General features: G+C 39.4%; 2 protein-coding genes across 2 annotated transcripts; one reads left to right on the top strand and one right to left on the bottom strand.

The window, feature by feature from the left end:
- Positions 1-332: 332 nt before the first annotated feature.
- Positions 333-5,790, bottom strand: LOC145491564 (uncharacterized). Its single transcript, XM_081470805.1, has one exon. The coding sequence runs from the start codon at positions 3,636-3,638 to the stop codon at positions 2,019-2,021; it is 1,620 nt and encodes a 539-aa protein (XP_081326931.1). The 5' UTR covers positions 3,639-5,790; the 3' UTR covers positions 333-2,018.
- A 1,748-nt stretch (positions 5,791-7,538) lies between these two features.
- LOC145490902 (uncharacterized) lies at positions 7,539-12,195 on the top strand. The gene has a single exon (XM_081470021.1). It carries the CDS (start codon positions 8,545-8,547, stop codon positions 10,174-10,176), a length of 1,632 nt encoding a protein of 543 aa, XP_081326147.1. The 5' UTR covers positions 7,539-8,544; the 3' UTR covers positions 10,177-12,195.
- The last annotated feature ends 354 nt before the right edge of the window (positions 12,196-12,549 follow it).

Below are 12,549 nucleotides of genomic sequence, written 5' to 3'. Positions count from 1 at the left end.
ATTTTAGCTGCTCAATATTCCCACGTTTACTGTACACACATTAATCATAACATTTACAATTTCCTCAAGGGTGATTGGTGCATGAACTGCTGTGTTTTACTCTAGTTAATGCAACAAATGCAGGACAAAACAGCAGAACAGTTTAATAATTAAGCATTTTTATTTGTAATTTTTATCCTTTGGAAATCTATAAACATTTTATCATATTTGTACATTTTAGCCTTTTAAGTATTTTTTTAAAGTTTTTATTATTTCTACTCTAATTTCAAATTTCTAAATTGTACTTAATTTTTTAGATCTTATAGATTGTACATATCTTTATTCCCCAGGATCCCTGTGGATACCAGCCTCGTTGCTGAATGGGCTACCGTGGTTACTTACTCAGTCACTTGCTTACTAAAAGTTAAGTTTCAACATTTTAAGTCTTCCTGATGGTTGCCAGAGTCTCTACTGTCCTCAGTAGCTTATGTCCTCAAGTCCTCTGGTGAATTTGATGTAAAGCTGACCCATACCTCTTGGCGCTTATCTCCAATATATGTGACTTAAAATTTTTGCGTCTACTCCCCCTGGGTGGGTTGCTAGTCCATTGCTGGTTACTCTACAACATTCTATTAGGTTGGCCCAACAATTCGCCGGTACCCATTTATACTCCTGGGGGGAGAGAGGCACTGAAAGAGTAAAACTTCTTCCCTAAAAACACAAAATAATAACCCTGGCTGGGCCTGGAAGGCTGACCGCTAGATATTGGGTCAAGTGAACTAGCTATTAGGCCACTGCGTCTAATGGTTAGTTAAGCGGCAGTTTAGCCCTCAGATAAAGCTCTTAGATAAAGTCCTCAGATAAAGCCCTTAGATAAAGCCCTTCGATAAACTAGCCCTTAAAAAAACCCTCCGATAAAGCCCTTAAAAAAGCCCTTACTGATGTAAAGTCCTTACATAAAGCCCCTAAATAAAGCCCTTAGATAAAGTCCTGAGATAATGCCCTTAAAAAGAGCCCTTAAAAAAGCCCTTAGATAACGCCCTTAGATAGTCCTTAGATAAAGCCCTTAAAAAAGCCCTTAGGAAAAGCCTTTAAAAAAGTTCTCAGATAAAGCCCTTAAAAAAGCTCTTAGATAAAGCCCTTAGATAAAACCCTTAGATAAAGACCTTAGATAGTCCTTAGATAAAACCCTTAAAAAAGCCCTTAGATAAAGCCCTTAAAAAATCCCTTGGATAAAGCCCTTTAGATAAAGTCCTTAGATAAAGTCCTTAAAAAATCCCTTAGATAAAGTCCTTAGATAAAGCGCTTAAAAAAGCCCTTAGATAAAGCCTTTAGATAAAGCCCTTAGATAAGGCCCTTAATAAAGCCCTTAGATAAAGCCCTTACATGTTAAAAAAAGTCCTTAAATAAAGCCCTTAGATAAAGTCCTTGATAAAGCCCTTAGATAAAGCTTTAGATAAAGGCCTTAAAAAATTTCTTAGATAAAGCCCTTAGATAAAGTCCCTGATGAAGACCTTAGATCAAGCCCTTAGATAAATGTCTTAGATAATTAAAGCCCCCAGATTAAGCCCTTAGGGCCTGTTTACAAGGAGGGAGGGTTATCCTAGCAAGCGGGTTAACCCTAGCTGGAGGGCAAAAGATAGTCCGGATTTACAAGCAAAATTTTACAAGTAGGGTAACCCTACATCCCGGGACAACTTAATGGGCGGTTACACTTAAAGGGTCTGGAAACAATTAGAAAGTTAACCCGGGTAGGCGGGTTAACCCTACCTGGAGTGTTTACAAGGGAAAAAGTTAACCTACCTGCCAGGGCAACCCCCGCACGCAGATAGGGTAACCCTCCTACCCGGGTAACCCTAGCAGCCTTGTAAATACGACGAAGAAATAAAACAGGAAATGTGCGAGTGCTAGGGTAACCCTCTCTTCTTGTAAACAGACAGGCCCCTAGATAATAGTACATTTTAAATCAGTTTTTCTCAAGTAAACTATCTCCTTTGGCTAAAGGTTTCAAGATGTGGTAGCTCTTCTGCGTAGCGTCTTTAGCTAAACGGCATTTTACAAGGCTGGCTCAAAGATTCGTTAAAGCGCCCATGAGCAATTAATGAAAGGAATGTACTGGTCCATGATGTTACTATTGCGGCAACAATGGTTGCCAATAAAATGTGCCTTTTCCATCTTCTTCGCCAAACAGCCATGACAGCCATATTCTGATAGTGAGTCTCGATCGCTAGAGAGACGCTGGTGAAAAACCACTCAATTACCAGTTGAACCGAGGTTGTGATAGCAAACGACTGCAGCAACTTTAAAAGGGAATCGTTTTGTAAGTAAATAAAGTGATACAAGTACAGAAAGCCGTTCACAGACACTATAGCAGTTGATTCAAACAACATGCTCATGATAGCGACATCAGCCATCAGTCTCTCACGGCGAGGAGTACGAAAACTTCCCCAAGGAGCTGATGTTCTTTTCCAAATCACATGACAAATGTGATCAATCACAACCATGGTGCTTCGTTCTATGACTTCTGTAGCGCCGTGAATTATTCCAAGAATGACGATGGATTGCAAACTGTCAAGATCTGCTTGCAACACTCGGAACATAACCGCTGACATGCACCACAAAGGTGCTAACAAGGTATGCGAATATCCCGGATGGGTAATGTTCCATGACCGCTGGACACAAATTCGTGAGATTACTTTGAGAAGGACTCCAATGAGAGGAGAGAAAAGTGCGATTAGAAGTTTACCATCCTTGTCTTGTTTGTTATAGGCTGGGTAAATTATTTCGGCTTCAGGAATGACAATAATTACAACAGAAAACACGAGAATTAACGTTTGAAAGAAAAACAACGCCTGCTGTCTCCTTGAGCAGCGGTCGAAAAAGTGTTTTGTTAGAAGATAAAATTGCCGGCATGAACTTAGAGTACTGAAAACGAAAAGTGGAATCTTTTGCACTGTCGAAAGTTTGGAATGAGACACTCCTAACGCTTGTAGGAGCATGCGATAAGATGCGTCTAAACCATATGCAAGGCAAATAACTAAGATCAGTTGTCTCTTCACCCCATTTAACTGATATGAGCGAAAAAGAAATCGAAAAACCAACAATTCCGATCCATACAGAAAAGCAACACAGATGGCATCAGAAATCGATCTCAACCACTGCACTTTCACTGGAATGGTCTCCTTTGGGTAAAATTCGCATCTGTTTATAGTTTTATAACAAACATAAGAGATGAAAATGCATACTGAGCCGATGATTGTAGCAGTTAGTAAAGAAATCATAGCTCCAATGTACATGGATTTACAAACTGTGCGGAGAGCAGATGGTCTGAGTCGCTTCCAAGCCATTGCTCTATCTTCATCTTGCTGATCTTCCTGTGTTTCTTCGTTCTCCTCTGGCGTACACGCATTTATAACCCTTATATCTGGGTGGTTAGACGCTAGATAGTCCAAGCTTGTGGCGTCTTTGTCGCTGTATTCTTGATAAATGAGCTCATCAACAGGAGCATAATACCATTCTCGACCTGTGCTTTGTAGAGGATCGTAGCCAAAAGACTCTGCTGTGTATTCAGGTTCTTGTGGGTTGTAGTGCTCTGTCACTCCTCGTGTAAAACTGAACGCGATATGACCAAAAACCTCTATCAGTGTACTGCTACTCATTGTTGCTTCGAATACCGAACGAATGTAAAGAAAATTTTTGTCAGTGTAATTTGACGGGTTTCTTGTATGAAGGAAACCGAATTGTGTACTCCACGATGACTTGGAACAGGTAAACTAAAATATTCCTGTGTTCCTTGGCATTTTAAAGCTCTTTGGGAGTCCTATTTGCTACCGAACTTTGAAACATTAATTTACGATTGTTTGGAACCAAGTACGCATAAATGAAACTAAAAATTATTGTCATTATTCAGTAATAGTCTATAGATCGTGGGGCTGTTTCATGTGATTCGCCTCAGTAAACCCAAGCCAAAGATATTGTTATGTTGAAAGTCTCAATTAATAATATGATACTCATTAAAACTGCTGTGAAATAGTTTTTTTATTGTAGAGTTGAGGCATGATGTCAAAGATACATTGGAACAATTACGACAAGCAAATCATTTTCCGAGCATTCCGAACCCACCTTTATTTTTAAGTCATCTTGCTGAGTTAGTTAGAAAGCATTATTGGAGAACAATAGATTCCCTGCTAGTTATGTGGTAAACATCTGGTTCGGAAGTAAAACTTGCATCTGGAAGGAAAAATTGTGTGGAAAAATTATTTAGTAACGTTTTTTTTTTTCTTGTTAGATTCAAACGGACACAAGACAATTCTTTCCCCTTAGGTTTCCAGCGCTGCTTAATTTTGGAATATCTTGTTCTGTATCATTGAGAGCTGGTAACCGAAAAACCTTGTCAACAGGATGTGGATACCAGTCTGCTCCCGGCGTTCTCATTGAAGAGGATCGAAACTTGTTTTCTTAGTTATTAATGCCCTTTTTCTTGGCTCGTTTAGAACTGCTAGCTCCACTGAGACACCATCACTGTATTGGAACTTATTTCATTTTGAATACCATGGAAAATGGTTTAAAGTAAAAAGTATGTTATTGAAGTTAGCAACGGGTCCATGAACTCTTTGAGCCAAATAAATTGAAATCTCTCAGTTTGTAGAAGGTGCAACTGAAACCCTCAGGCTAACGCTGTAACGAACATCTCCTGTCGAGAACGTACCATGCATTCAACGCTTTCCGGTTTATAGAAGCAAGAGATGATAATCTAATGATAGATGCTAGTAGAGGGAAACGTCCCGAGAATTAGTCAACTGAATTTAAACGGTCATTGACTGAACTTAAGGTGACCAATTTATTCCAGAACTCTCTATGCATGTACAAGCAGACATAAATAGGCAGACATAAAATAGTCGATGAAACGAAAACAACCCCCCTGGGGGACTCCCATATAAAAAGGACGTGCGTGCTCGTCGTACCTTGTAGGGGTAAGGTAAGGCGGTTTTGGCACCTCTTAGGGTGCTCAACCTCAAAAGTTCCACAGCAGGAGCTTTTGCGCTATCTGGTAGGGTACTGAGCCAAAAAAAAAAACAAAAAATGTGACAAGAGATATTGGACAATTTTCGAACTTTATGAGTACAGACTGTGGAAGGTATTCGAAGCAATCGTCTTTATTGCTGTTAGAAATAATGAAAGTCAGTTAATGCGCTGTTTTACAATTGGTACCTCTTAGGGGTGAAAAAACATTCAAGCCACGCCCACAAAACAAGATTGTGGTACCTCTTAGGGGTTCTTTTTCAAAATTTCCGAAGAGCACCCCCGTCCTTTTCATATGGAAGTCCCCCCGGGAAACAACCGTATCCAATTGGCTGCAGCCATTTTCCTTTTCGGTGGATCCAGTCTGGCTCTTGACACGTTTGTGAAGGAGTTCAACCACCCGAGAATAGATATAAGTAATGTCTGTAAGAAAGGTAGCCAGAGAATTGGAGTGATCATGAGGTGGAAGAATCTTATACCAACTGAGGCCAAATTACACCTCTACAAAGCAGCTATTCTCCCTCATCTTACATATTGCCACCTAGTGTGGCATTTTTGCAGAGCCTCGGACACTCGTAGATTAGAGAGAGTACAGGAGCGAGGACTGCGTGCTGTTTTTAGAGTTAAGTTGTCTAGCTACCAGCAGCTGTTAGAGAAAGCCAGTCTACCAACATTGTATAATAGGAGACTACAAGACATATGTATTTTAATGTATAAGGTTGAACATAATTTGTGCCTGCGGACTATTTGTAACATGTTTTATGCTAATAGCCACACTTCTAATTTACGGCAGAGAGATTTTCATTTACCTAGATTTAACACTGGTACGTATGGAAAACATTCAATTCGATATCTAGGCCTAAGACTGTGGAGCAAACTAACAAGTAAAGAAAGATCGGCGATAAATCTCAAGCAGTTTAAGACCCACGTACGGAGGCCAGATCTAGACAACATCCTAGATGGATGTAGTGGCTGTCATCTTTGTAACTCATAATTTCTCTTATAGGACTTTTCTATTAGCAGTGGGGATTCTCCACTGCTAGATGTAATTAACACGGTAATAAAGTTATTATTATTATTATTATTATTATTATTATTATTACTATTACTATTACTATTATTATTATTATTATTATTATTATTCAAATCCTTGTGCACCAAAAAGCGTTATTAACTACAGTCGAACCTCCCGTAAGCGACCACCCAAAATTTCAAGCCTAGGTAGTCGCTTACGAGAGCTTGGATCATATTGGGTGAAACCGAGAGTGGGGCCTTAACGGTAAAATCTCAAACCGAGACTGTGTCACTGGCTGCATGTGTGGATTTTCTAGCCTCACAGACCTTCTCACAAAATTTTAACAGAGGAGTATTTCGTTATGCAAATTTATCGGACGCACGAATGCAACTAATAGGTGGTTTTCACATGACGTCACTAAAATTCGACCTACAAAACTATTGATCTTCCTGAGATTTTACTTAAATGATGTATAAGAGCAGCTGAAAACTAATGTTCACACAAATTTTCGCTCCGAATGGGTTCTTGGTTTTGTGATACACTACGCTTAAATTTCTAAGCTTTTGCGTGACGCGGCATTTACATGACGGCTTAGAGAGCTGTAATGATGGTTAAAAGAGTGACTTATTTCGGAGAACTTGGCTGTCTGAACAGTTCATGTCTTAGAAAAAGTATTATTTTAATGTTTTAGAGTTCCTTGAGGGATAAATTCACTCTTTTGTTGCAAAACTCAGTGTCAGATGTTTCTGTTGGTTTCCGGCCGCCATGTTGGTGCCCATACGGATGGGCACCAGCATGGCGTCTCCATACAAATCTCTATAAATTTGGGTAAAAAATTTCTTGGCATATCTCGCATAAGAAAAATTGCTGTGACCAGAATTTTGGCGAGAGTCTTCGCATATTTACCTTCTTTCATTTCCCAGATTCTGGACTTTATCTATTGACCGGTTTTAATTTTTATTTTGATCTATTTTGAATTACGTGACACTGAAAACCAGCAATTCGAACAGAGAGATTCAACCAGACAGTTCAGGTTCCCTGTTATTGTTATAAAAACAGGTTCACGTTGTTAACTGGATGTATATCGAGTTATAGATACACTTGAAAATTTAAATAGCACTCGAAAATCTCGATTTATTCTTGGCTACGATCATTCACGTCTCCAGATCTAGAGCTGCATGTCTATACATGTCCATCTTATATATAGTCGGCAGTGAAACTCTTATTAATTCAAACAACTAGCTGATCTTGTGCCTTCAGCGCCATCTTTCCTTTGTGCTAAGCTAAGAGTGACAGTTGGCTCTGCCGGAGACGAGAATGACCTACGCGTCGATCAAATCATTGTATCCAGAAAAAACTTGACTGAAGCAGCTGAGCAACAGCGATAAGCATTGAACGATTCTTTTTTATTCACAGTTTCGACACTGATTGAAACTTCCTCAGCTGAATGTTAATCAAATAGTTTTTCAAAAAAAAATTAATGATGATTTTCGGACAAAAATGATACCTTGTTCAACATTTCATGTACTTCAATAAGTCATGTCAATTTGATCTCCTGATAAGTAATGTTTTCAAAGTGGTTGTCCAAAGTTTTTAAAAAGCGTTTTGGAATCCCCGCAATTTTTCAGTTTTTCAGTTAAAAGTAAGAGTAGCTATAGTTCTTGAGAGTACATTCAACTGATGCAGTTTCCGAGCCAAACATTTTCGTTATGAGTAACACGCTGATAGAGGTGTTTAGGGTTCATTGTGTTAGCTTAACTCGAGGCACAATTGCATATGCTGGACAAAAAGCTTGAAAAAACTGAGAGAAAAATAAGTTTCGATCCGTGGACGCAAGGGTCGAGAGAGGAATGACGTGCCTCGATCCAGCTACTGACAGAAAAACAGAAAATGCAGCCAAGTTCGAACCACTGAAAGATGTTTGAGAACACTTTGAAAAGACCGCAGTTCCTTTAGCTTAAATATTCATGAAGTTGCCATGTTATCATATCGACAAATAAAATTCAATTTTTTCGGCTTGAAAATTTGAATGTGGCATGCAGGGAGATCTTTCCTTGGTTTGCATGAAAAAGACTTTCTAGAATCGCACGAAGATGCGTACCCTATGATTTGTCAAGTAAAACACCCTTCCATGAACAGCCAATAGATAGATCATTATTGACCACCTGCTTTTTACTTAGATTTTAAAGTCGAAAATTGAGGGTTTTAGTAGATATATAGTAATTAACAGGCGGAACAAAAAAGTGTTCATAAAAAGTGAATATTTGAAAGCATAACTTCACAAGACACAACACTGAGTTATACGGCCCGCTGATTTCTCGACAGAAGGCTTCGAACGAAAGAAAAACAAATATCACCGGAAGACATAGTTTGTCAAATGCAGATTGCCACCAAAGTTCAGTCACGTTGCTTGCTGTACCCCTAAGAGCATCACTAACCAGGTGTCGATTAGAAAACGGGCTCCTGCACTGACAAAAAACTAGGTGGGTTTTGAAATATTTGTTCAACTGGTCTCCCAACCAAACACGATGAATGGAAACGCCCTGATCGAGGTTTTTGGTCATATCGTGTTCAGTTTTACACGAGTAGTGACAGAGCACTACAACCCACAAGACCCTGAATACACGGCAGAGTCTTTTGGCTACAGTCCTGTAGAGAGCACAGGCCAAGAATGGTACCGTCACGGAGATGCTGACGAGGAGTGTATTTATCAAGAATACAGCAACAGACAAGCCACAACTTTAGACTTCATAAGATCGAGCAGAATTAATGCTAGCCTTATAGACGCAAGTTTCCCAGAGGAGAACGATGAAATAGAGGAAGATCAACAAGATGAAGATAGAGCAATGGCTTGGAAGCGACTCAGACCATCCGCTCTCAGAACGGTTTGTAAATCAATGTACATTGGAGCTTTGATTTCTTTACTAACTGCTACAATCATAGGTTCAGTATACATGTTGAGCTGCTATCTATGTCTTAAAACTGTAAACAACTGTGAATTTTACCCAAAGAGATCCTTTCCAGTAAACGTCCAATGGATGAGATCAATTTCTGCTGCAGTGGCTTGTGTTTTCCTATACAGTTCCTTCTTTGTGAACACCTTATTTCTCTTTCGCCGGTATCAATTAATGGGGGTGAAAGGAAAACTGATCCTGGCTGCTTGCCTCACATATTTCTTGGACTCAACTTATCGAGTGGTTCTACAAGCTTTGGGAATATCTCATTCCAAGCTTTCTACTTTGCAAAAACTTCCACTCTATGTCTTTTTCTTTATGAGTGTATGTGTTCAAGCCTATCTTCTAACGAATCACTTCCGTCAGCGACGGACAAGGAGACAGCAGCTGGCTTTGTTCTTGCAAATGACAGCTCCTCTCTGTTCCATTATAATTCTTGCCGTTGCTGTGGTCGCTATCATTTATCCTCTGTGTAACGTGCAAAGCAAGGAAAGTATTCTACGCCTGGTAATCGCACTCTTTGCTCCTCTCATTGGAGTCTTATTTAAAGTAATCTCACGAATTTCTGTTCAGCGGCTAGGCAACGTTACCCATCCAAGATATTCGTGTGTCCTGTTAGCGCCATTGTATTGTGCCTCAGCGATTATGTTCCGAGTGTTGCAAGCAGATCTTGACAGTTTACAATCCATGGCTGTTCTTGGATTGATTCACGGCGCTACAGAAGTTATAGAACGAAGCACAATGATTCTGATTGACCACATTTGTCATGTGATTTGCAAACGGACATCAGCTCCTTGGGGAAGTTTTCGTACTCCTCGCCGTGAGAGACTAATGGCTGATATCGCAATCATGAGCATGTTGTTCGAATCAACTGCTATACTGTCTGTTAACGGATTATTGTACTTGTATCAATATGTATACTTAAAAGAATATTCTCTTTTAAAACTGCTACGGTCCTTTGCTATCACAACTTCAGTTCAACTGGTGATCGAGTGGTTTTTCACCAGCGTGTCTCTAGCGATCGAGACTCGCTATCAGAATATAGCTGTAATGGCTGCTTGGCAAAGAAGATGGAAAAGACACATTTTAATGGCAGTTGTAGCTACTATGTCGTCAGCCCTATGGGTTAGCGCAAACCTTTTAGACATGGCACATGAGCGTTTTGAAGTGCCCTCCAATCAGCCTTGTGAAATGCCGTTGGCTTAAAGCTAGCGATCACAAAGACTTTGAGCTACAAGCTGCTCAACCCGAACAATACCACACCGCTGAGACCTACAGAGACCCGTGATTCTGGTTGTTGGCTTGGAAGTGATTGTGAATTTTCACGCCATCATCGAAGTGAACAATCAACTAATGTGTTAATGTACTAATTAACACAAAACGTCCTAGTGTTCTGTTTCGACATCGGCTTCGAGTTTTTGGATCGAATATCAGAGTGTCTGGAGTAAGGAAAAATTTGCAGCTATTCTAGGATATTCCCAGTTTTAGCTGGGTAATATTCGGTCACTTAATGTGTTTAGACCAATCACGCGCGAGCGAAATATTTGATGGATTGTAGTCAAGCTTATACTCAAATGTTAAGATTTAGTACTTTAAGATTGTTTTGCATTTGTTACCATGTTAGTTATAGGGGGTTCTGATTACCTTAATCGTTACTGATCAAGCCTGCAAAATGCTGTCTAAGTCAGAATCAGGGCAAAGGTGATAGGCGCACCAACGTAAGACTTCGTACTCTTGCACATATTTAAATCTCACCGGCCTGCTGACAAGACAATATTCACAGCTGTCATAATTTTAATCAATTTTTTTTACGATAACAAGTTGTTAAATTGTCCGCTCTCGCTCGTTGACGCATCGCATTAAATATGAATTCATGTGTCTGTCCGCTTATTGAGAATGAAAATTAGCCATTCTGCGCGCGAGAATTTCTGTAGTTATCGTAAAATAACAAATGGAAAGCGTTTTCCGCTTTTGATCGAGTTTTGGTAGATTTCTACTCCACTACAAATACTTCAATGTGATTGGCTGAGGTAACGTACACTATCAGGAAAAAGTAGCCACTCAGGTGTGTTATATTGGAAATCCGCCAATCTGATTGATTCTCTGGTCATTTTCTAATTTTAGGCTTAAAAATGGAAGGTTTTACTCTGTAATTAGAGTGTCTACTAAAACAGTTAGACTACTCGTCCCCGTTTTCTATGAGCGAAAGTCCACTCGGCTACGCTTCGATGATTATTCGCTCATAGAAATCTCACGCTCGTAGTCAAATTGTTAATTAGAGAGAATTGGCTGGAGTTCCTCTACATAATGGTGGCGTTTTCTCCTCTTCTTATTAATTTAGAAATATTACTGGATAATTTAATTTCTAGGAAGGCCAAGAAAGGAATTTTCCCCTTTTGCGACGTTTTAAAACCGCAAAATTGTTTAATGTACTGATGAGTGCGAATACACAGGTTTGTTATACCTTCCAACCCAAATACGTTTTCCGATTGGAGGAGAACGTGTCACGTATACCGTGGGTCAAAACTCACTAACTCCCTAGGGAAACAACAACTTGAACTAACGACTCGCACGTAATCAGGTCGTGATTCGTTAAAACCGCGGCAAATTTGTGTGCCAGCCGGCCTCAGAAAGCAAATTGATTTTTTGCGGTTTTTTAAATTTATTATTGAGTTGAGAAGTATAACAAAACATTCAATGACTGGCCCCGCGGGATACAGTGAGTTTTGTTTCCCCTTGACCGCAACCTCGGGAACATTGAGGGTCTCGGGGAAACAAAGCTCACTGTTTCCCGCGGGGGCCAGTCATTAAGTGCTTAGTAAGTTTCAAACTACAATTCATGTCGCGCTTGACTTTGCCAAAGGGTAAAGGGTTTAATACTACTTAAAATTTGTACAGGTAGACGGAAATATTAAAAAATTTTAATTGAAGGAAATTTTGTCGGGTTTTTACTTAAACAATTAGATTATTCGCTCTCCTTTTTATTAAATGATTAGATACTTGATTCGGCTCAGCTTTTACCCCTTAGAAAAACCGAGCTCTTAATCTAATTATCAAATAGAAACATGGGCGAAAGTTATGGAGAACGAGAAAATGCTAGTTTCTTTTCAACTAGCTGGTTGATTTTGTTTTTTTTTTTTAACCGAGTTCAGTTTTCAGTTATTTTATCCAAAGGCACTATAGTTAGAGGTAGTCGTGGGTATTGCTTTTAGGAAACACTTCCCTCCCCCCTCCCCCCCCCCCCCCGCAAAAAAAAAAAACAAAAAAAACGGGAAGGGAAAGTTGTTCGTATATTTTGATTACTTAAATGTAAAATCTCTTTCAGTGTCACGCCATCATTACGGCAAAACTTTCATTCTAGTTCTTTGTTTCTGTGCTAGCGTCTTATTTAGGCTAAAATAGCAATTTCAAATTAATCAATGGCTTCTGACTTTTGATTGAATTTGAAAAAAGATTATTTCTTTTAGTTTTTCTGTGCCTGAGACAGAGTGCTGCGATTGCCATAAAATTAAGCACACTTTCCGTAATGTATTTTTCGATTCTCACTATAGTAAATAAAGTTTAGTTTTGAAAATTCAG

Source organism: Orbicella franksi, chromosome 6, assembly GCF_964199315.1.
Source record: "Orbicella franksi chromosome 6, jaOrbFran1.1, whole genome shotgun sequence".
Taxonomy (NCBI): Eukaryota; Metazoa; Cnidaria; class Anthozoa; order Scleractinia; family Merulinidae; genus Orbicella; species Orbicella franksi.
Note: the sequence above shows the minus strand (reverse complement) of the source record. Positions and strands in the feature narration are given on the sequence as shown.

What these genes read in the sequence shown, in the direction of transcription:
- LOC145490902 (XM_081470021.1), top strand. Translation starts at nt 8,545, where the DNA reads ATGAATGGAAACGCCCTGATCGAGGTTTTTGGTCATATCGTGTTCAGT.
- LOC145491564 (XM_081470805.1), bottom strand. Translation starts at nt 3,638, where the DNA reads ATGAGTAGCAGTACACTGATAGAGGTTTTTGGTCATATCGCGTTCAGT.